This window comes from Carcharhinus amblyrhynchos, chromosome 23 (assembly GCF_965287045.1).
Source record: "Carcharhinus amblyrhynchos chromosome 23, sCarAmb.v2.hapA, whole genome shotgun sequence".
NCBI classification, from domain to species: Eukaryota; Metazoa; Chordata; class Chondrichthyes; order Carcharhiniformes; family Carcharhinidae; genus Carcharhinus; species Carcharhinus amblyrhynchos.
The window spans coordinates 3,850,530-3,875,489 of NC_137346.1; the positions used below are offsets into that span (position 1 = coordinate 3,850,530).

General features: G+C 46.8%; 1 protein-coding gene across 2 annotated transcripts in view; it reads left to right on the forward strand.

Annotated features, from left to right (window-relative positions):
- LOC145357369 (transient receptor potential cation channel subfamily V member 3-like) overlaps positions 1–24,960 on the forward strand; it is a 48,331-nt gene that overhangs the window by 1,928 nt on the left and 21,443 nt on the right. For both annotated transcript variants that reach the window (XM_080210674.1, XM_080210675.1), the window contains exons 2-7: positions 10,137–10,200; positions 12,403–12,473; positions 14,533–14,651; positions 17,762–17,914; positions 20,582–20,722; positions 22,435–22,715. In XM_080210674.1, coding sequence (XP_080066800.1) covers positions 12,409–12,473; positions 14,533–14,651; positions 17,762–17,914; positions 20,582–20,722; positions 22,435–22,715 — 759 coding nt within the window. In that variant the 5' untranslated portion in view covers positions 10,137–10,200; positions 12,403–12,408. The remainder of the gene's footprint in view (positions 1–10,136; positions 10,201–12,402; positions 12,474–14,532; positions 14,652–17,761; positions 17,915–20,581; positions 20,723–22,434; positions 22,716–24,960) is intronic.

Below are 24,960 nucleotides of genomic sequence, written 5' to 3' on the forward strand. Positions count from 1 at the left end.
TCAAAACCCTCTGGTAACTCAGTAATAATTCCAAAGGACTGAGCCACCCTCACAGACAGTAACTAGCAGCTCTGAAGAGTCACCTAACTAAGTAACCGTGCACCCACCACTAACAGGCAACCTGATTACCACTGAATGACATTGAGAGAAACTACAAGTTAAATGATAAGGGCTGTGGGGTGGAAACCCCAGCGAGGTGGGGTGCCAGAGTGTTGGGTGCCCCAGGGGATGGGGTGGTGACCTGACAGGGTGGGGGGGAGTTAATCTGAATAGAACAGCAACCGGAGACAGCATAGTCAGAGAGCTGGACACAGTTTTCTCATGAGGTGGAGATGCTGGCATTGGACTGGGCTAAATACCGTAAGAAGTCTCACAACACCAGGTTAAAGTCCAACAGCTCTTGGACTTTAACCTGGTGTTGTGAGACTTCTTACACAGTTTTCTCAGTCAGGGTGGGAGTCCAGGCAGCTACGGGTCAGAGAGGAACTTGCAGTGGGAGGGGGAGGATCCAGTGGTTGTGGCCCATGCAAGGTCCAATGACATTGGAAAGAATAGGGGAGGGGTCCTGCTGAAAGAACATGAGCAGAAACTGAAAGGTAATAATCGCTACATTATTACCCGAACCACAAACAAATTGGCTTAGGATAAATAAGATCAGAGAGTTCAATGTGTGGCTCAAACAGTTACAACTTTCACAGATGCCCCATAGAAAGCATTCTTTCTGGTTGTATCACAGCTCGGTCTGGGCTCCTGCTCTGCCCAAGACCGCAAGGAACTACAAAAGGGTGGCGAATGCAGCCCAATCCATCACACAAACCAGCCTCCCATCCAGTGACCCCGTCTACACTTCCCGCTGCATCAGCAAAGCAGCCAGCATAATTAAGGGCCCCACACACCCCGGACATTCTCTCTTCCACTTTCTTCCAGAAAGAAGATACAAAAGTCTGAGATCACGTTCCAATCGACTCAAGAACAGCTTCTTCCCTGCTGCTGTCAGACTTTTGAATGGACTTACCTCGCATTAAGCTGATCTTTCCCTACACCCTAGCTATGACTGTAACACTACATTCTGCTCTCTCTTGTTTCCTTCACTATGAACTGTATACTTTGTCAGTATTGTGCGCAAGAAACAATACTTTTCACTGTATGTTAATACATGCGACAATAATAAATCAAATCAAAATCAAATCAAGTCAAATATTTGTGTGGGAGAAATGGGTTTGATTCATGGGACACTGGCATTGCCCCCAGGGAAAGTGGAATCGGTACCTTTGAGACGCTCTTCACCTGAACCTTGCTGGAAGCAGTGTTCTGGCAATGAGTGGGTGGCACAGTGGTTAGCAATGCTGCCTCGCAGTGCCAGGGTTCAATTCCCAGCTTGGCTCACTGCCCGTGTGGGGTCTGCACATTCTTCCCATGTCTGCGTGGGTTTCCTCCGGATGCTGCGGATTCCTCCCACAATCTGAAAGATGTGCGGGTTCAGTTGATTGGCCATGCTAAAATTGACTGTAGTTCAGGGGGGACTAGCAGGGTAAATATGTGGGGTTTCAGGAATAGAGTGGGATTGCTGTCAGTGCAGCTCAATGGGCTGAATGGCCTCTTTTTTTTAGTTTATTTATTTGTGTCACAAGGAGGCTAACATTAACACTGCAATAAAGTTACTGTGAAAATCCCATAGTTGTCACACTCCGGTGTTTGGGTACACTGAGGGATAATTTGGCACAGCCAATGCACCCTAACCAGCATGTCTGTCAGACTGTGGGAGGAAACCGGAGAACCTGGCGGAAACCCGCACTGATACGGGGAGAACATGCAGACTCCACATAGACAGTGACCCAAGCTGGGAATCGAACCCAGGCCCCTGGCGCTGTGAGTCAGCAGTGCTAACCACTGTGCCACCCACATGGTGGTTCTGTACTGCAGGGATTCTATGATTCAATGAATTTGTGTAACTAGGGCAGTAGAGAGGGCTTTAAACTACTTAGTGGGGCAAGAAATCAGGTTTGGGAAGATGTGATAAATTAAATATATTAATTGATTACAAAAGCTGGAAAGTCATGTTGGAGTTGGATGGAACTTCAGTAAAGCCGGAATACTGTGTGCAGTTCTCATCGTCACATTATCGGAAGGATGTGATTGCACTGGAGGGAGGGGAAGAGGAGATTCACCGGGATGCTGCCTGGGGTGGAACATTAAAGTTACAAAGAGAGGGTGGATAGACTTGGATTGTTTTCATTGGAGCAGAGAAGGCTGATGAGGTGTACAAGATAATGATGGACATGGACACAGTGGATAGGGAGCGGCTGTTCCTCTTAGTTGACGAGTCAGTCACAAGGGGACATGGGTTCAAAGTGAGGGGCAGGAGGTTTAGGTAGAAATGAGGAGCACTTTTTTTACCCAGAGGGTGGTGAGGGTCTGGAATGCGCTGCCTGGGAGGGGGGTGGAGGTGGGATGCCTCACATCCTTTAAAAAAGTACCTGGATGAGCATTTGGCATGTTCCATCCAGGGCTCTGGGCCAAGTGCTGGCAGATGGAACTAGGTGGGAGTTCAGGTGTTTGTAATATGTCGATGCGGACTCGATGGGCTGAAGGGCTTCTTCTGAGCTGAATGATTCTATAAAATATGGAAGGCAAGACAAGAAAGCAGGAGAGCAATAAGAGGAATGATAATCAGAGTATGGTCGAAAAGAACAGCGGATAAGTCTAGAGGTTGCAAAGACAGTAAAAGCTCAGAACTAAAGGCTTTGTATCTAAACGGTTGTGGCCTTTGTGAAACAAATAAAAATATTTATGTATGATCTGATTGGCAGCACAGATTCACAACTGTTTGCTGACCATGGTTAGAATCTGAATATTCAAAACTAAACAAGGACAAGAAATGAGATACTGAGTGTAACTCTGTTCAGGATGGTATTGTACAGTAAGAGGTCTCACAACACCAGGTTTATTTGGTAGCACGAGCTTTTGCTCCTTCATCAGGTGAAAGCAGGATTTGGTTCATAAACAGGGAATATACAGACACAAACTCGATTACAAGACAACGGCTGGAATGCGAGTCTTTACAGGTAATCAAGTCTTTACAGGTACAGACAATGTGAGCGGAGAGAGGGTTAAGCAGGGGGTAAAGCGATGTGTATTGTCTCCAGCCAGGACAGTTAGTGAGATTTTGAAAATTCAGGCAAGTCGTGGGGGTTACAGATAGTGTGACATGAACCCAAGATCCCGGTTGAGGCCGTCCTCATGTGTGCGGAACTTTGCTATCAGTTTCTGCTCGGCAACTCTGCATTGCCACGTGTCTTGGGTGGTATTGACACATTAGATAAAGATCACCATGTTTTAAAGAGTGACACCGGAATTTTCCAGTCCTGCCCGCCACGGGAATTGGAGCAGGCGAGAGGCAGGCCATGGAAAGGTCCGTTGACCTCGGGTGGGATTTTCCAGTTTTTCGGTGAGCGTGGCTGGAAAACCTTGCCCTGAGACTCAGTTTGGGCAGAAGCAAGGCATATTAAAGGTAGGATATCACTTGTGGGAGTGATTTATAGGCATCCTAACAGTAACAACACTATAGGACAGGGTACAAAGGGAGAAATAATGGGGATTTTTGATAAAGATACCGTGATAATAATGGTTCTTTTCAAGATGCATTTAGATTGAACAAATTAGATTAGCCTGGAGGATGAATCCATAGCATACTTTTGAGTTGGATTCTATCCAGAGAGCTGGCTACTCGAGATTTGGTTATATACAATGAGGCAGGATTAGTTAATGAACTCACAGTACAGGAGGCCCCAGGTAACAGTGATCATAACATGATTGAGTTCTGCATTCAGTTCGAGGGAGAGACGAGTGGGTATAAGTCTAGTGTTTTAAACTTAAATAAGTAAAATTATGAGAGTATAAAGAGCTTGCTAACATGAACTGGCAAATTAGATTAAGGGAGAGGTCAGCGGAAGTGCAGTGGGGGGACAAACGTTTAAGGATGTATTTCATAATACTCAGAAAAGGTACATTTGAGTGAGAAAGAAAGATTCTAGAGGAAGAATGCATCGGCTGGGGCTAAGGAAATGAAAGTCAATATCAAACTGAAAGAAGAAACGTCTAATTCTGCAACATAAGAACATAAGAAATAGGAGCAGGAGTAGGCCATCTAGCCCTTCGAGCCTGCCCCACCATTCAATAAGATCATGGCTGATCTGTCGCTGCTCAGTTCCACTTTCCCGCCCTCTCCCCATAACCCTTAATCCCCTCTCTTATCAAAAACCCATCAACCCGCGTCTTAAAAATATTTAGCGAGGCAGCCTCCACCACTTCAACGGGCAGAGAATTCCAGAGATTCACCACCCTTTGAGTGAAGAAGTTCCTCCTCAACTCCGTTCTAAACCGCCTCCCCTTTATCTTGAGGCTGTGCCCCCTAGTCCTACTATCCTGTCTGAGCGGGAAGAGTCTCTCCACCTCTATCCTATCCATCCCATTCATCATCTTATACATCTCAATGAGATCTCCCCTCATTCTTCTAAACTCTAACGAGTACAAGCCTAATTTATTCAGCCTCTCCTCATAGCTCAACCCCCTCAACTCCGGTATCAGCCTAGTAAACCTCCTCTGCACTCCCTCCAAGGCCAAAATATCCTTGCGTAAGTACGGCAACCAAAACTGCACACAGTACTCCAGCTGCGGCCTCACCAATGCCCTATACAGCTGCAGCAAGACCTCCCTACTTTTATATTCAATTCCCCTCGCTATGAAGGCCAGCATCCCATTCGCCTTCCTGACCACCTGCTGCACCTGCAAGCTGGGTTTTTGCGACTCATGCACAAGGACCCCGAGGTCCCTCTGCACCGTCGCCTGCTGCAGTTTTTCTCCACGTAAGTAATAATCCTTCCTACCATTATTCCTACCAAAGTGGACCACCTCGCACTTGCCAACATTAAATTCCATTTGCCAGTTCCTGGCCCATTCGCCCAGCCTATCTAGATCCTTCTGTAGACTCTCCACACCCTCCGCACAATTTGCCATTCCACCAATCTTGGTGTCATCAGCAAATTTCGACACCATACACTCGGTTCCCTCCTCCAGATCCAGCAACGATTGGTGTCAGATCAAAAATTGAACACAATATAAAAAACAACAAAAAATAATTGAAAGAATAAGGGCTGAGAAATTAAGTTTGAAAGTGTTTTAACCAGAAATATAAGAGCTAAGGGTAAGAGTTCCTGCAGGTATTTACAAATAAAGAAAAGTAAAGTGATCTTTGGTCTTCCAGAGAATGAAAATGAGGAAGTAATCGTGGGAAAAAAGGAAATGGAGGAAGAGTTGAATTTATACTTTAGAAGATTCAAGAATCCCTACAGTGCAAAAAAAGGCCATTTGGCCCATCGAGCCTGCACCAACAATAATCTTACCCAAATCCTATCCCCCTAACCCACCATATTATCCACCTGACAGTAAAGGGCAATTTACCATGGCTAATATACCTAACCCTCACATCTTTAGACTGCAGGAGGAGCCTGAAGCACCTGAAGGAAACCCACGCAGACATGATGGCACAGTGTCCAGTGGTCAGCACCGCTGCCTCACAGCGTCTGGGACTCAGGTTCAACTCCCAGCTTGGGTCACTGTGTGGAGTTTATATGTTCTCCCCGTGTCTGCGTGGGTTTTCTTGGGTGCGCTGGTTTCCTCCCACAGTCCAAGGATGTGCGGGTTAGGTGGATTGGCCACGCTAAATTAACCCTAGTGTCAGGGGGATGAACAGGGTTACGGGAATAGGGCCCGGGTGGGATTACGGTCGGTGCAGACTCGATGGGCCAAGTGGCCTCCTGCTGCTGTGTAGGGATTCTATGATTCTACGATATGGGGAGAATGTGCGAATTCCACACAGACAGTCACCTGGAAAATGAGGGTGATCGCATTGATAAGAGATGAGCTGTTGTTTGTGTTGGAAAGAGAGAGTGTCCTGGAGGAGAGAGGACAGATTGTATTTGGTTAGAGTTGTGAAGCGGAGAGTGTGGGAGTGGGACTGACTGGATATAACCCACTGTCTCTGCTGCTTTCAGTCCTGACCCGCTCCAGATCCTGTTTACACATCACCCCGCCCCACACTCACTTCCAGCACAGAAATGCCTCCATTTAAAATTCCCATTCTTGTTTCTGAATGATTCCAATCGATCAGTATCCTGTTCACCCTAAACATTCACTCTCTCCACCGCAGCGGCAGCAGTGGGTGGGGACTACCTGGTTGAATATATTTAAGATGTGGGTTGATAGGTTTTTGACAGACAAGGGGATTAAGGGTTATGGGGAGAGGGCGGGAAAGTGGAACTGATCCACTTCAGATCAGCCATGATCTTATTGAATGGCGGGGCAGGCTCGAAGGGCTAGATGGCCGACTCCTGCTCCTATTTCTTATGTTCTTAACTTCCCAGCAGGGTTCCTCCCCTAACCCCCATCACTGAGAAGGGCATGATACAGGGGAACACCTCCACTGGCAAGTCTCCCTCTGACCATCCTGACCTGGAACTATATCACCGTTCCTTCACTGTCACTGGGTCAAAATCCTGGAACTCCTTCCCTAACAGCACGGTGGGTTTGCCTACACCTCATGAAGTGCAGTGGGTTCACCAGCACCTTCCTACACCAGCTGGAAAGCAGAAAGACTCATCACCCAATTGGATGATGCTCGACTCTCAGACAAACAGCATTATTCTTTTCACCAATTGCAAAGATAAAGAAAATGAGTAAAGAGAAAACTTCAAAGGAAACATCAAAGCTTCTTATTAACGTGGCGATGATTCCCTCCCCCCCCCCAGAGTCCTGGGGGTTTCCTCTTCAATTCCTCAGAACTCCAGTCCAATCCCGAAGGGTTGGCAACCCTGAATCCAGCCAAACACTGATGTACTGAGTGAATGCAGCTTGGCTGGGGGTGCAGTCCCTCATTGAACTGAGATCCTGTCAGCCCTCAGGTTATGAGAGTGGTGCTTGCGGGATCTTGCTGTGTACAAACGGGTGGCTGTGTATATTGCATTGGAACAGTCGATAACACTCCCAGAGTACTTTGGCTGTAGAGTGTTTTGCAACACCTTAGGATGGTGAAAAGTGGTGTATATAGGTGGTATATATAGGTGTCCAGATCACCAACAACCTGTCCCGGTTCCCCCGCGCCAACATTATGGTTAAGAAAGCCCAGCAATGCCTCTACTTTCTCAGAAGATTAAGGAAATTTGGCATGTCAGCTACAACTCTCACCAACTTTTATAGATGCAGCAATGAAAGCATTCTTTCTGGTTGTATCACAGCTTGGTCTGGGCTCCTGCTCTGCCCAAGACTTCAAGGAACTACAAAGGGTGGTGAATGTAGCCCAATCCATCACACAAACCAGCCTCCCATCCATTGACTCTGTCTACATTTCCCGCTGCCTCAGTGTAGCAGCCGGCACAATTAAAGACCCCACACATACTGGAAATTCTCTCTTCCATCTTCTTCCGTCGGGAAAAAGATACAAAAGTCTGAGGCCAAGTACCAACCAACGCAAGAACAGCTTCTTCCTGCTGCTGTCAGACTTTTGAATGGACTTACCTTGCATTAAGTTGATCTTTTGCTATACCCTAGCTATGACTGTAACACTACATTCTGCACTGTCTCATTTCCTTCTCTATGAACGGTATGTTTTTCTGTGTAGCACGCAAGAAACAATACTTTTCACTGTATGTTAATACATGTGAGAATAATAAATCAAATCAAATCAAATATACACACAAGGGTGGAATGGTGGCACAGCAGTTAGCATTGCTGCCTCACAGTGCCAGGGACCCAGGTTCAATTCTGGTCTCAGCTCACTGTCTGTGTGGAGTTTGCATGTTCTCTCTGTGTCTGCGTGGGTTTCCTCCGAGTGCTCCGATTTCCTCCCACAGTCCAAAGATGTGCAGGTTAGGTTCATTGGCCATGCTAAATTGACCCTAGTGTCAGGGAGATTAGTAGGTTATATGGGGTTACAGGGATAGGGTCTGGATGGGATTGTGGTCGGTGCAGACTTGATGGGCCAAATGACCTCCTTCTGAACTGTAGAGATTCTATTCTGTGAAGTTGTCTGTTTTTTACACTCCAGTAGCCTGGGGTTGTACGGGAAGACCAGATGGTGATTGTGAAAATGAATTTCCTTCCTATTTACCAATCAGAATGAGCAACTCGATCATTTCAGACATTATTTTTCTCCCTGTTTTCTCATTTAGAAACCTTCAAAGTTCCCCAAGTTTGGACTTGTCCAAAACTCAAACTGTTTAACAACACAGGCAGTTCACAAATGACACGAAAACTGGGGCTGTGGTAAATAGCTTGAGATTAGAGGATGATATGGATGTGCTGGTCAAAACACAAAGTGGAATTTAATCCTGAAACTGAGTTGATGCCCTTTGGGAGGACTAACAAGGCAAGGGAATATAAAATGGGCAGTGGGACACTGGGAAGCATAAAGATCAGAGGGACCCTGGGGTGCATGTCCAAAGATCCCTGCAGGATAGGTAGGTACAGTGACTAGGAAGGTACATGGGATACTTGCCTTTATTAGCATAGAACATAAGAGCAGGGAGGTTGTGATGGAGCTGTATAAAACATTCGTTAGGCCACAGGAAGGATATGACTGCGCAAGAAAGGGTGCAGAGGAGATTCACCAGGATATTGCCTGGGCTGGAGCATTCCGGACAGGCTGGCATTCTTTTCCTTAGAACAGTTGATTGAACTGTGCAAAAGGGGCATAGGTAACGCAGATAGGGAGGAACGTTTCCCTTTAGTCAAAGGGTCAATAACAAAGAGGCATTGATTTAAGATGAGGGGCAGGACATTTGAAGGGGATTTAATAAGTAACTCTTTCGCCCAGAGGGTGGTGGGCATCTGGAACTCGCTGCCTGAAAGGGGTGATCGAGGCAGGAACCCTCACAACATTTAAGAAGCGCCAGATGAGTATTTGGTAGCATGCACAACCATGGACAGAGTGCTGGAAAGTGGGATTAGAATAGATGGGTACTTGATGGCCAGCACAGACACGATGGGCTGAATGGCCTCTTGTGTTGTAAAACTCTGTGATCGGGTGCTGGCAAAATTGCAAAATCCTGGTGGGGTGATGATACGGGGGGTGAAATAGGCACCCACGGGTTGTGTGAATATACGCTTGAAAACTCTCTGCATTGTCTAATCAGACACCGAGCAGGCAAGAGGACACTAAAGGGAAGAGTGCGGAAGCAAGAACAGAAATCAATGCAACACCTAACACAAAGACCCTTTCACAATTTCAGGACAACACAAAGTATTTTACATGTATCTTTATTTTAAGTATTGCCACAGGAAGGTCCCACCAGCAGCGTAATAACAGGATCATCTGCTTTTAATAATATCGATTAAAAGTTATAATTTGGCTCAGATCACCGGGCAGAACTCCCAGACACTTTTACAGAATTGACCCCTGGGTTGTTTGCCCCTCTCTGAGGGGTCAGAGGATCCTCAGAAACATAACAGTGCAGGACGAGGCCATTTGGCCAATCGGACCTACACCGGCCACAATCCCCCCCAGGCCCTAACCCCATAACCCCACATATTTACACTGATAATTCCCCTGACACTGAGGGGCAATTTAGCACGGCCAATCCACCGAACCCACACATCTTCAGACTGTGGGAAGAAACTGAAGCACCCGGCGGAAACCCACGCAGACATGGGGAGAACGTGCAAACTCCACACAGACACTGACCCGAGGCTGGAATCGAACCCAGGTCCCTGGCGCTGTGAGGCAGCAGTGCTGACCACTGAGCTCTGCCCAAAATATGGCATCTCCAAAACTGCGATGCCCCATACGTGCCCCATTGGCACTGTCAGCCTGGGTCTTATACTTCAATCTCTGGAGGGGAGGGCATGAATTCACAACCTCCTGACACTGAGGGTGAGGGCACCGGGCACTGAAACCCAGCCAGGCAATGATCCGAAGCTCAGACTCACCCCTCAGAGTTAGGGGGCAGCTCCAGACCTGTCCGTGTGTGTACACAGACCTCAATGGTTCAAATGTTCTGGGATCTTTCCATTCATATTTCTTTGAATTCAATGTTTTCTACATAACTGATTGCATTTCCACTTTCCATTTCCCCATTCTATAGTTCCCTATTTTATAACTTGACCAGAAACAGAAGCTGCCTGTTTAGTCTTGAGAGTCCGGACCAGGTAAGCAAACTTAATCCGTACTCGTAAACTCTGGGTAACCAGGACAATTCAGGTGGTTTACTCCTGTCTTTCCAGCATTTTCTGCTTATATTTCAGATTTCCAGCAACCACAGTGTTTAGACTTTGTAAGAATTGTTTTTGCTGACTGCGCAGTACAATGAGACACTCACCCTGGTGAAGAGGAGGGGGGGGGGTCATGATGTGGCGATGCCGCCGTTGGACTGGGTTAAACACAGTAAGAATTCTCACAACACCAGGTTAAAGTCCAACAGGTTTATTTGGAGCTTTTGGAGCGCAGCTCCTTCATCAGGTAAGTGGGAGTTCTGTTCCGAAACATTTTCTGTCTTTATATATCCTGTTTGTGTCTTTATATACTGTTGTGGGAAAAAAATACCACTTCTGAGTCCGACTGGAGGGTCAGTAACGCAGTTTATTTTTAACGAAGCTTCGTGGAGAGACGGCACCAGCACCTCGCAGTACTGGACAGCTACCTTCTCTTGATGAGACAATAGAAGCAGTCCACCTTTATACCCTTTACACAATAGGTGGACCAGACACAATTATCACATCGTTACAGTCAAATGGGTACAACATTTCTTAGCTCATTATTACGGACAGCTTTATCGTTTCAATTATCGTTTCAATATCACATTGTTCCATGAATGGGTACATTTCCTCTTATCAATGACTTAATTTATTCTATTCTTGTAGTACATGGTTCCTTCGTGTTTCTCTTAATCTCCCTATCAGACCCCCATTATCCCAGAGCTAGCTTTATCTCTTTTAAGGTGCCTGGCTTCCTGAAGCTTCTGTTCCACGTTTTAACTCAATTAACTGTCTGTCCTGTGGTTTAAATTTTAAGTGATTGCCTGTGTTTGAAGGTCAGTGTCTGTGCTGGAAGTCAGTGCAGGTTTAATGCCTTTTAACCCCTTATGTGCCGGACAGCTATTTTTATGCCAGGTACCCATCTTTATGGCTTTTTTCCACCTTCATATACCCTGTTTGTGAACAGAACTCCCACTTACCTGATGAAGGGACAGCACTCTGGAAACTAGTAGCTTGTGCTACCAAATACACCTGTTGGAATTTAAGCTGGTGTTGTGAGACTTCTTATTGTGAAGGGGTATCTGCAGAATCTAGCACAGCCAATGTACCTAACCAGCACACCTTCGGACCGTGGGAAGAAACCGGAGCACCCGGATGAAACCCATGCAGACATGGGGAGAACATGCAAACTCCACACAGGCAGTGACCCAAGCCAGGAATCGAATCTGGGTCCCTGGAGCAGTGAGGCAGTGGTGCTAACCACTGTGTCACGGTGTTGCCCTGTCTGTGTGGAGTTTGCACATTTGCCCCGTATCTGCATGGATTTCCTCCGGGTGCTCCGGTTTCCTCCCACACTCCAAAGGTGTGCGGGTTAGGTGGATTGGCCATTCTAAATTGATCCTTGCTGCCAGGGGGATTTGAAGGGAAAATATCAGGGGCTGCTACAAGGATGGAGGTGGCACTTGAGGAAGGGTTCATGGGGTGATGTGCTGTTGGATTGTTAAATCCACATCCCAAAATGTCTTCCCATATTCTCAAAGGATAGAATGTGAAAGGATAACACTTCTCCACTCAATCCCATTGCCACTATCCAGAGGAAATGTTTTCTGAACCAATTGTACTCCTTCACTGTCACTGAACAAGTCAGATCATCCATAAACTGGCCGCTGTGTTTCCTAAATCAGCCATGATCTTATCGAATAGAGGAGCAGGCTGGAGGGGCTGAATGGCCTACTCCTGTTCCTGCATTTCTATCTGGGAAATTACAACAGTGACCACAATTCCAAAGTTCTTCCATGTCTGTAGAGCGTGCTGGGTTGTGAGAGGTTCTGAATAAATGCAAGTATCATCATTGCAGGCCAGTGTCCAAGTCAGCTTGCTACCTGATGGGTGGCACAGTGGCACAGTGGGTTAGCACTGCTGCCTCACAGCGCCAGGGACCCGGGTTCGATTCCCGGTTTGGGTCACTATCTGTGCAGAGTTTCCACATTCTCCCTGTGTCGGCGTGGGTTTCCTCCGGTTTCCTCCCACAGTCTGAAAGGTTAGGTGGATTAACCATGTTAAATTGTCTTGGTGGGATTGTGGTCAGTACAGGCTCGATGGGCTGAATAGTCTCCTTCTGCACTGTAGGATTCTATTTCTCTTGTTTTTGTACAGGGCGAAATGGATAAAAACTGGCTGCTCCTGCAGTCTGATAATCCAGATGGACACGCTGGAAACGTGGAGAGGTCAGTAACTTTACAATCCATACAAAACAATGGGCCACAGCTCTTACTCACAGCTCTGGAGCAGTGGTTAGCATTTCCCCTTTGAACTGAGGTACAGAAGCTGGATCGTGCTATCCAGTCCCCAGAGGCTGCTACACAATTCACCAAGGTCCCAGCTGATCATCTACCTTAACTCCAACGTCCTGTACTAACTCCATATTCCTGAGTTTCCCCAGTACCCCAAAACCTATAAATTACTGGCTTGAACAAACTCAACAACTGAGCCACCACAAAGCCTCTGGTGTAAAGAATCCCAAAGATTCACAACCCTTTGAGTGAAGAAGTGTCTCCTCATCACGGTTCTAAATGGTTGGCCCCTTTATCCTGACACTTCTAGACTCCCCAGCCCAGGGAAACAACCTCTTGTGTTTAGCCTGTCAAGCCCCTTTGGAACCTTCCAGGTTTCAGTGAGATTGTCTCTCGTTCTTCTAACTTCCAGGGAATATGTGCCTAGTCTCTCCAATTGCTCCACCTCATACAATCTTCTCATCCCAAGGTCTAGTGAACCTTTGTTGTGTTCCCTCCAGGGCAAGTAGCAGCTTATAAAGGATTTTCTGAGCTCTAACTTTCTTGGGTAAGGAGACCAAAACTGTACACACAGTGCTCCAGGCACAGCCTATAACTGTAGCCCGAAGGTCTCACATTGATCAGTGCTCTATACAGTCCCAATCTGTGCAGCTCTCACTCAGCACTCCAACAGCAGAATACTTTATTAAGTGGGAGTCTCTCCTTTCCACGGGGGAGGCGATGAACTAGTGATACTATCATTAGACTATTAAGGCAGAAATTCAGCTAATGTTCTTATGACCCAGATTTGAATCCCACCGCGGCAGATGGTGGAATTTGAATTCAATAAAAATTCTGGAATTAAGAATCTAGTGATGACCATGAAACTATTGTCGATTGTCGGAAAAACCCATCTGGTTCACTAATGTCCTTTAGGGAAGGAAATCTGCCGTCCTTACCCTGTCTGACCTATAGAGTCACAGCAATGTGGTTGACTCTCAACTGCCCTCCAAGGGCATCTAGGGATGGGCAATAAATGCTGGGCACAGCCAGCGATGCCCATGAATATTTTTTTAATATCTCATCATATGGGCTGTTAGAGCCCAGAAAATCCTTGATAAGCTGCTACAAGGATGGAGGTGGCCATTGAGGAAGAGTTCATGGGGTGATGTGCTGTTGGATTGTTAAATCCACATCCCAAAATGTCTTCCCATATTCTCAAAGGATAGAATGTGAAAGGATAACACTTCTCCACTCGATCCCATTGCCACTATCCAGAGGAAATGTTTTCTGAACCAATTGTACTCCTTCACTGTCACTGAACAAGTCAGATCATCCATAAACTGGCCGCTGTGTTTCCTAAATCAGCCATGATCTTATCGAATAGAGGAGCAGGCTGGAGGGGCTGAATGGCCTACTCCTGTTCCTGCATTTCTATCTGGGAAATTACAACAGTGACCACAATTCCAAAGTTCTTCCATGTCTGTAGAGCGTGCTGGGTTGTGAGAGGTTCTGAATAAATGCAAGTATCATCATTGCAGGCCAGTGTCCAAGTCAGCTTGCTACCTGATGGGTGGCACAGTGGCACAGTGGGTTAGCACTGCTGCCTCACAGCGCCAGGGACCCGGGTTCGATCACTGTCTGTGCAGAATCTGCACATTCCCCCTGTGTCGGCATGGGTTTACTCCGCTGAAAGTCTGAAAGATGTGCGGGTTAGGTGGATTGACCATGTTAAATTACTCCTTAGTGTCCCAAGATGTGTAGGTTAGATGGATCTTCCATTGGAAATGTGTGGGGTTACAGGGATAAGATGGGGCATAGGGCCTGGATAAAATACTCTATCAGAGAGTCAGTGCAGAGTTGATGGACTGAATGGCCTCGTCTGCACTGTAGGAAGTGTATGAGCAGGGTAGAGGATAATCAGCCTCTCCGGAACCTTCTTATTTACAAACAAGGGTTTGGTGCCGATAATTACAACATGTGAACAGATTTGTTTCTTCTTATCTCCTGGCAGCCTGAGGCACAAAGTGACAATGCTGTTATTCTCCTCCATTGCTGATGGGAATATGGAAAGACTCGAGGGAATATTGGAGCACTTACAATCTACCAGAATGAAGCTGACAGAGTTCATAGGTATTGGGTCAGACGTCTCAACAAAACAGGCCATCTGGCCCATCTGGTCTATTTACATCCCACATAAACCTTCTCCCACCTCTACCTCATCACAACCTATCAATATATCCTTCTATTCCTTACTCCTCATTTGTTTATCCAACTTACCATAGAATCCTACAGCAGAGGCCACTCGGCCCATCGATTTTGCACTGACCACAATCCCATCCAGGCCCCTATTCCCGTAACCTCGTGCATTTACTCTAGTTAGTCCCCCTGACATTAAGGGGCAATTTAGCACAGCCAATCCATCTAACCCGCACATCTTTGGACTGTGGGAGGAAACTGGAGCACCCGAAGGAATCCCACACAGACATGGGGAGAATGTGCAAACTCCACGCAGACAGTCACCCGAGCCGGGGATCAAACTTGGGTTCCTGGCGCCGTGAGGCAGCGGTGCTAACCACTGTGCCACTGTGCGGACCAAACCTCCCTGTAAATGCTATTGGTGGATCAAATGTTGCCTCAGTAACAGGAAAGGAAGGGCAAGGGTCAATGGATGCTCTTGCGAGTGGAAAGTTGCACAGGACTCTGTGTTGGAACCCTTGCTGTTTGTGTTATAGATTAACGATTTGACGTGAATGTAGGAGGCAGGATTGGAAAATTTGCAGACAATACCAAGATTGGCCGAGTAGTGGATAGTGTAAATGATAGCAACAATCTCCAAAACAATATTGATGGGTTGGAGGAGTGGGTGGTGAACTTTAACATCGAGACGTGTGAGGTAATGCATTTAGGGAGGTCAGACGGTTACTGGGAACACACAATAAATGGGATAAATTGCACAATAAATACTAAAAGGGGAAGATGAAGTGAGAGATCTTGGTGTACATGTACTCAGGTCCCTAAATGCAGCAGTTCATGTAGACAAGGTGGTAAAGAAGGCTAATGGAACGCTCTCCTTCATTGGTACAGAATGTAAAAGTAAGGATATAATGTTGGAATTGTATAAAACACCAAGTCATCACTGGAATATTGTGTGCTGTTCTGGTCACCACATTAACAGGAAGGAGGTAATTTCCCTGGAGAGGGTGCAGAGGAGGTTTACAATAATGTGGCCAGGGCTCTGAGGAGAGAGTGGATGGGTCGGGGTTATTTTCCTTGGAAACAAAGAAGGCTGAGAGGTGACTTTATAGAAATACAGAAAATTACAAGGGAAAAGAGATAGAGTGGACGGGAGGACGGGATAAAATTGTCTCTCTTGGTGGAGAATTCTAGAACCAGGTGACACAGATTCAGGATAAGTGGCAGTCGGTGCAGAGGGGACATGAGGAAGAACTGTTTTATGCAGAGGGTGGTGGGTGTCTGGAGTTCACTGCCCAAGTTGGTGGTGGAGGCAGAGACCCTAAACTCTTTTAAAAAGTTCCTGGATCTGGACCTATAGGCCGAGTGCAGGAAGGTGAGGTTAGAGTGTCCTCCAGCTGGCTTGGACAAAATGGATCGAATGGCCTCCTTCTGGGCTGTAACACCGCTGAGGTTCTATGGTGGTGGAGGGAGTGGAAGTTTAAGGTGTTGAATGGGGTGATCAAGTGGGACTGTTCTGACCTCCCGGATGGTGTCGAGCTTCTTGAGGTTTGCTGGAGTTGTACCCATCCAGGCAAGTGAAGACTATCCCATCACAGTCTGACTCGTGCCTTCAGGAGACAGTGACGAGTCTCAAGATTGTGAGAGCTCCGAGCAAGAGCAGGCCAATGTGTCAGTGTGGGTCGGGAGTCACATATAAGCCCAGTCCGGGTAAGGATGGCGGTGCAGTGTCACAGTGGCACTGCTGCCTCACAGCGCCAGGGACCTGGTTCGATTCCTGGCTTGGGTCACTGTGTGGAGTCTGCACATTCTCCCCATGTCTGCGTGGGTTTCCTGCGGGTGCTCTGGTTTCCTCCCACAGTCTGAAAGACATGCAGGTTAGGCGCATGCTAAATTCTCCCTCAGTGTAACTGAACAGGCACTGGAGTGTGGCAACTAGGGGATTTTCACAGTAACTTCATTGCAGTGTTAATGCAAACCTGCTCGTGACACTAATAAATAAACTTTTTTTAAAAAGGCTCATGGTCAGGGAGTTGTATTCCAGTGACACACAGGAAGCTTTGTGATCATTTTGACTGTTTTTCATGCTTTTATAATCCAAACTTTTTCCAATTGAACTCAAATTTCTCAAAATATCCCAGGTGGGATTTGAACTCACGGTTCAGCTGGGAAGGCTGGTATATTCACTCACTGCCAACAGCCTCTAACATCATAGGCTGAGCAGGAGACGGAAAAGCAGCCACATTTCCAGATACAAGCCTGAGGCTCCCAATGGGATTTGATTTGATTTGATTTATTATTGTCACATGTATTAACATACAGTGAAAAGTATCGCTTCTTGTGCACTATACAGACAAAGCATACCGTTCATAGAGAAGGAAAGGGAAGAGTGCAGAGTGTAGTGTTACAGTCATAGCTAGGGTGTAGAGAGAGATCAACTTAATGCGAGGTAGGTCCATTCAAAAGTGGGGCGCAACAGTGGCACTGCTGCCTCACATTTCCAGGAGCCTGGGTTCGATTCCCGGCTTGGGTCACTGTGTGGGGTCTGCACATTCTCCCCATGTCTGTGTGGGTTTCCTCTGGGTGTTCTGGTTTCCTCCCACAGTCCAAAGATATGCAGGTTAGGTGGATTGGCCGTGCTAAAATGCCCCTTAGTGTCGCAGGATGCATAGGTGAGAAGGATTAGTGGGGTAAATATATGGGGTTATGAGGACAGGGCCTGGGTGGGATTGTTTTCGGTGCAGACTCGATGGGCTGAGTGGCCTCTTTCTGCACTGTAATGATTCTAGGAAAAGTCTGACAGCAGCCGGGAAGAAGCTGTTCTTGAGTCGGTTGGTAGATGACCTCAGACTTTTGCACCTTTTTCCCACCGGAAGAAGGTGGAAGAGAGAATGTCCGGGGTGCGTGGGGTCCTTAATTACACCGGCTGCTTTTCCGAGGCAGTGAGAAGTGTAGACGGAGTCAATGGGTGGGAGGAGGCAGGCTGAGGGGAGGGGGGTGGGTAAGAAATGAATGAACTCTACAAAAACGATTGTTTTTTTAAACAGATCAGAAAACAGGGAAGACATGCCTGATGAAGGCCTTGCTGAATCTCAATGCCAACACAACGAAAATAATTGAGATGTTGATTGCAACTGCGGAGAGCAATGGCTGTTTAAAACAGCTGATCAACGCTGAATATTACGATAAAGAATATAAAGGTTGGTTAACAGAGAGTTGCTGAGTGCACAGAACCTGCTTCTAGAACATTCCATGGACCCACATGAGCAGTTCAGCCTGAACAGGAATTTCTAAGATGGGAAGGAGGGAATTGAATCAAATTATTTCCCCCGGTTGAAGCCTCCACCTTCCTGCTTGTGTGTTGTACCGTGGAGCTGATCCATTTCTGACCTCCTGCTATCACCCACACAACGTCAGTTGTCCCGGTCACCACTCCAAAGCCCATCCCCACCCTCATCCCCAATCCCACCTTCCTCCCCACCTGAGGCTGGCAGGGGTCTGCAGCTGGGAACATTCCATCGCTGGCCTCCCCAGGGTCTGATCCTGCCATCCTAATAAAATCCAGCCCGCCTTCTCTTAGAATCCCTACGGTGCAGAAGGAGGCCATTTGGCCCATCGAGTCTGCACCAATCACAATCCCACCCAGACCCTATCCCCATATATTTCCCCTGCTGATCCCCTGACACTAAGGGTCAATTTAGCATGGCCATTCAGCCGAACCCACACATCTTTGGACTGTGGGAAGAAACTGAAGCACCCAGAGAAAACCCACGCAGACACAGAGAGAATGTGCAAACTCCACACAGACAAAGCTGGAATGAACCCATGTCCCTGGCACTGTGGCAGTAGTGGGTTTCGAACCCAATCCTCCACAAAGACTGGAGCTTTAATCCAGCACCTTAGACCACTTGGCCACACTCTTCTTATGGATACTCTTTCAAAAGCTTTCCTAACCTTAAGGACTGCTATCACCTCACCCCAGAGTATTCTCTATTCTCCAGAGCAAAATATATTCAGTGCTTTGGTCTCCACAGTCTTCCACAAGTTCACCATTCTTTGAGTGAAGAGATTCCGCCTCATCTCAGTCCTAAGTGACGCACCCCGTATCTCGAGACTGTGACCCCTTGTTTTAGACCACCCCACCCGCACCCCCACCCCCACCCAGCCAGAGGAAACAGAGTAATCAGTCTGTCCCACCCTGTCAGAATTTTCTACACTTTAATGAGATCCCCTCTCATTCTTCTAAATTTCAGTAAATTCAGGTCCAGTTGATATCTGACAATCCCTGCCATTCCCGGAACCAGTCTGGTGAACCTTCTCTGCGTTCCATCTTTGGCAAATACATCCTTTCTCAGATAAAGGAACCAAAACTGCACACAATACTCCAGATGTGGTCTCACCAAGGCCCTGTACAGCTGCAGTAAAACATCCTTGCTCCTGTACTCAAGTTCAGTTGCAATGAAGGCCAACGGAACATTTGCCACCCTAACTGGCAAATATACTGGCACATGGAGCGCACCAGAATGATAGGGAGTGGGATAGCTTGATCTTGGGATTGGACATAGCTCAGCACAACATTGAGGGCCGAAGGGCCTGTGCTGTTCTATGTTCTAACTGCTTGCTGTACCTGTATGCTTGCTTTTGCTATCCTGTGCACTCAGACACCCGGGTCCCTTTTGTATGTCAATATCTCCCAATCTAGCACCTTTTAAATAATGCTCCACCTTGCTGTTTCTCCATCTGAAGGCGATAACTTCATGTTTATCCACATTATACTACACCTGCCAAATATCAGCCCACTCACTCAACTTCTCTAAATCACCAGAAGCCTCTTAAAATCCTCCAGACCACTCACATTCCCACCAAGTTCCTTCATCCAAATCATTGATGTATATTGTGAAGAGCTGGGACTCAGGCACTAATCCCTGTGGGAGTTCATTCGTCACTCCCTGACACTTTGAAAAAGACCCATGAATTCCTATTCTGTTTCCCATCTGCTAACCAATTCGCAATCCATTTTCCCTCAATCCCACGTGCTTTAATCTTTGCACACTTAACTTTTTCTGTGGGACTTTTTCGAAAGCTTTCTGAAGATCTAAATAAACTACATCACCCTTAGCTGTTCTACAAGTCACATCTCAAAAAAAAATCCAATAGGCTTGTCAAACGCCTTTCATAAATGCTGACTTTATCTAATCCCGCTGATATTTTCAAAGTGCTCTGGTATGCATCCTTAATAATAGACTCTAGATTTTACCCTTACTGCATGGTGGCACAGTGGTTAGCACTGCTACCTCACAGTGCCAGGGTCCCGGGTTCAATTCCCAGCTTAGGTCACTGCCTGTGCAGAGTCTCCACGTTGTCCCCGTGTCTGCGTGGGTTTCCTCCGGTTTCCTCCCACAGTCCAAGAGACGTGCTGGTTAGGTGGATTGGCTATGCTAAATTCTCCCCCTCAGTGTACCCAAACAGGCACCGGAATGTGGCTACTAGGGGAGTTTCACAGTAACTTCATTGCGGTGTTAATGTAAGCCTACTTGTGACTAATAATTAAATGAACTTGATATTAGGCTAACCAGTCTGTAATTCCCTGCTTTCTCCCTCCCTCCTTGTTTAAACTGTGGGGTTATGTTTTACCACCCTCCAATCTGCAGGGGCTGATGCAGATGTTTGACATGGGGGGGGGCAGAAACAGATGTTTGACATGGGGGGGCAGAAACAGATGTTTGACATGGGGGGGCAGAAACAGATGTTTGACATGGGGGGGCAGAAACAGATGTTTGACATGGGGGGACAGAAACAGATGTTTAACATGGGGGGGGCAGAAACAGATGCTTTGATTTGAGCTATTTGCTTTTGTTTTTGTGAAGGCCAAACAGCTCTGCACATCGCCATTGAGAGACGGTGTCCAGATATTGTCCACATCCTACTGGAGAAAGGAGCTAATGTCAACGCAAAAGCCAACGGGGAGTTTTTCCAATCAAACAAAAAAAAACAGGGCTTTTATTTTGGTGAGTTTAATAAATCCTGACCTTACCAGCGAATCACCCAACACATATACAGTTTTGGTCTCCATACTTGAGGAAGGATATACTGGCACTGGAGGGATTGCAGAGGAGACTCACTCGGTTGATTCCGGAGTTGAGAGGGTTGGCTTACGATCATAGAATCCTACAGTGCAGAAGGAGGCTATTCGGCCCATCGAGTCTATAGTGACCACAATCCTGCCCAGGCTCTATCTCCATAATCCCATGCATTTGCCCTAGCTAGTCCCCCTGACAATAAGGGGCAATTTAGCATGGCCAATGCACCCTAACACACACATCTTTGGATTGTGGACAGAAACTGGAGCACTCCTATTCAGACACGGGGAGAACGTGCAAACTCCACACAGATAGTGCCCCAAGCCTGGAATCGAACCCGGGTCCCTGGCACTGTGAGGCAGTAGTGCCAACCACTGTTACACTGTGCCAAGAGGAGAGACTGAGTAGACTGGGGCTATACTCATTGGAATTCAGAAGAATGAGGGGAAATCTTATAGAAACATATAAAATTATGAAGGGAATAGATAAGATAGAAGCAGGGAAGTTGTTTCCTTTGGCTGGTAAAACTAGAACTAGGGGGCATAGCCTCAAAATAAGGGGGAGCAGATTAAGGATTTAGTTGAGGAGGAACTTCTTCACACAAAGGGTTGTGAATCTGTGGAATTCTCTGCCCAGTGAAGCAGTTGAGGCTCCCTCATTGAATGTTTTTAAAGTAAGGATAGATAGATTTTTGAACAGTAAAGGAATTAAGGGTTATGGTGAGTGGGAGGGTAAGTGGAGCTGAGTCCATGAGAAGATCAGCCATGATCTTATTGAATGGCGGAGCAGGTGGGAGGGGCCAAATGGCCTCTCCTGCTCCTAGTTCTTATGAAAGAATCGAGGTTTAGCACTGGAGATTCTAAAGTTCAAAAGGAGTGAGGGAGAGAAAATCAGAGAACTATTATTGCACTGATTAAAAAAAATCAACTGAGCCAACTGAGTTCAAACAGAGGCTGGTAGATTCTTGTAGGATCAGAGTTTAAGGGATACCAACCCCGGGTGGGTAAAGGGAGTGGAAGCTCAGAGCAGAAACAATTAGACTGAATAATGGAAGATGGTGAAAGGAGATCAGTATTCTCCAAGGAGGCACAGGACTCACTGAGGTTCGAGGTAGGGACAGGATGAGATTTTTAAATTTGAGACTCTGTCAGATTGGGAGCCTGCTGCATGTTAGTTAGCACTGGGGTGAGCAAGGCTCTGGTTAGAATCATAGAATCCCTACAGTGTAGAAGGAGGGTATTTGGCCCATCGAGCTTGTACCGACCACAACCCCAACCAGGTCCTATTCCCGTAATCCTACATATTTACCCTGCTAATCCCTCTAACCTACACATCCTGGGACACTAAGAAGCAATTCCGCATGGCCAATCCATATAACCCGCATGTCTTTGGACTGTGGGAGGAAACTGGAGCACCCGGAGGAAACCCACGCAGACATGGGGAAAATGTGCAAACTCCAAACTAACCTGAGGCCAGGATTGAACCTAGTCCCTAGCACTGTGGAAGCAGAGATCTTTAGCTGAGCTGAGGTTTACAGGGTGTAGGGGTGATGATAAATGGGACACGAGCATTCATGTACAGTCGAGCCTGGGAGGTGACAAAGGCAGTGGTAACTGTTGCTGTTGCTGAATGTGTGACAGGTGAACTCCCGCTGTCCTTGGCTGCCTGTACCAACCAACCAGAGATAGTCACGCTGCTCCTGCATAATCAGACCACCAACGTTGGGGAGCAGGACTCCATGGGAAACACGGTGCTACACTCACTGGTCTCTGTAGCTGATGACACAGAGGACAACACACAGTTTGTAACGGAAATGTACAACAGGATCCTGATTGAACATAAAGAGATGAACCTGGAAGAAATAAAGAATGATAAAGGACTAACCCCACTGCAGCTTGCGGCGAAACTGGGCAAGTTTGAGGTAAGAATCTATTTATCGATAGGTTACTTTGTTACTGAAAGGTATAGTAAGCCTCACAACACCAGGTTAAAATCCAACAGGTTTATTTAGAACCACGAGCTTTTGGAGCACTGCCCCTTCATCAGGATTTGATTTGATTTATTATTGTCACGTGTATTAGTTTACAGTGAAAAGTATTGTTTCCTGCACGTTATAGAGACAAAACATACCGTTCATAGAGAAGGAAACAAGAGAGTGCAGAATGTAGTGCTACAGTCATAGCTAGGGTGTAGAGAAAGATCAATTTAATGTGCAGTAGGTCTATTCAAAAGCCTGACAGCAGCAGGGAAGAAGCTGTTCTTGAGTCGGTTGGAAATTGATCTCAGACTTTTGTACCTTTTTGTCTCAGGTGACTCACCTGATGAAGGGGCAGTGCTCCGAAAGATCGTAATTCCAAATAAACCTGTTGGACTTTAAGAACATAATGAGAACATAAGAACATAAGAAATAGGAGCAGGAGTAGGCCATCTAGCCCTTCGAGCCTGCCCCGCCATTCAATAAGATCATGGCTGATCTGCTGTGGCTCAGTTCCACTTTCCCGCTTTCTCCCCATAACCCTCAATTCCCCTGTCTGTCAGGAACCTATCTACCCGCGACTTAAATATATCCAGATAGGTAACCTGGTGTTGTGAGACTTCTTACTGTGTCCACCCCAGTCCAACTCCAGCAAATCCATATCATTGCTGAAAGGCTGGCAGCTGCTTTTTGGAACAGCTCTGTGGTTCCACCTTGAGAAAGGAGCCTCACAGACAGTCCAGGTCAAGCCTGGGTCTCACACGTGAACACACACAAGCTTACCTGTGTGCACGTACCCTCGTTCCGACTCAGTGACGCTCTTGGTGTCAACGAGAAAGAACTCCACTCACTAACTTGATGTGAAGTATGACATTGTGTGAGACCGCCCTCTGCTGTCTGTACTCTGTACTACATAAATATATAAAATGCACGGTAATATTGGGGGCAATTTCCTCCTGCTTATTACTTCAACATCAGTGAGAACCCTGTTTTCACACTTAGACTAAGCAGCATTTTGCAGAATTACATTAACATGTTTAGTGAACTTTAATTTGGATACGGATATTTTGCCAGGATTCAAAGGACTGAGTTATAGGGAGAGATTGGACAGCCTAGGAGTTCTTTCTCCTCTGGGGCGTTGGAGACTGATCTTATAGAGGTGTACAGGATCAGGAGAGGCGTGGATAGGATGAATGCACTCAGTCTTTTTCCCAGGGTTGGGGAATTGAGAACTAGAGGGCAGAGAGGGGATAGAATGAATGGGAACCTGAGAAGCACCTTTTTTAAACGGAAGGTGCTGTGTGCGTGGAATGAGCTGTCGGAGGTTGAGGCAGAAACATTGACAACATTTAAAAGGCAATCGGACAGATGGATGGATTCGAGGGATTTGGGCCAAATACAAGCAGATGGAATTAGCTTAGATGGGCTTTTTTGCTCAGCGTGGACTAGTTTGGGCCAAAGGGCCTGTCTCCGTGCTGTAGATTCTAAGGAAGGTGTTCAAATTTCAGTGTAGGCATATGAAATCTGAATGCAGTTTCTTAAATAAAAATCCAGAAACTAGAACTGCAGCACAGTGGTTAGCACAGCTGCCTCGCAGCACCAGGGACAAGGGTTTGATTCCTGGCTTGGGTCAAACCTGCGTGGGTTTCCTTCGGGTTCTCCGGTTTTCTTCCACCGTCTGAACATAAGAACATAAGAACATAAGAAATAGGAGCAGGAGTAGGCCATCTAGCCCTTCGAGCCTGCCCCGCCATTCAATAAGATCATGGCTGATCTGTCGTGGCTCAGTTCCACTTTCCCGCCCTCTCCCCATAACCCTTAATCCCCTCTCTTATCAAAAACCCATCAACCCGCGTCTTAAAAATATTTAGCGAGGCAGCCTCCACCACTTCAACGGGCAGAGAATTCCAGAGATTCACCACCCTTTGAGTGAAGAAGTTCCTCCTCAACTCTGTTCTAAACCGCCTCCCCTTTATCTTGAGGCTGTGCCCCCTAGTCCTACTGTCTTTTTTGAGCGGGAAGAGTCTCTCCGCCTCTATCCTATCTATCCCATCTTATACGTCTCAATGAGATCTCCCCTCATTCTTCTAAACTCTAACAAGTACAAGCCTAGTTTATTCAGCCTCTCCTCATAGCTCAATCCCCTCAACTCCGGTATCAGCCTAGTAAACCTCCTCTGCACTCCCTCCAG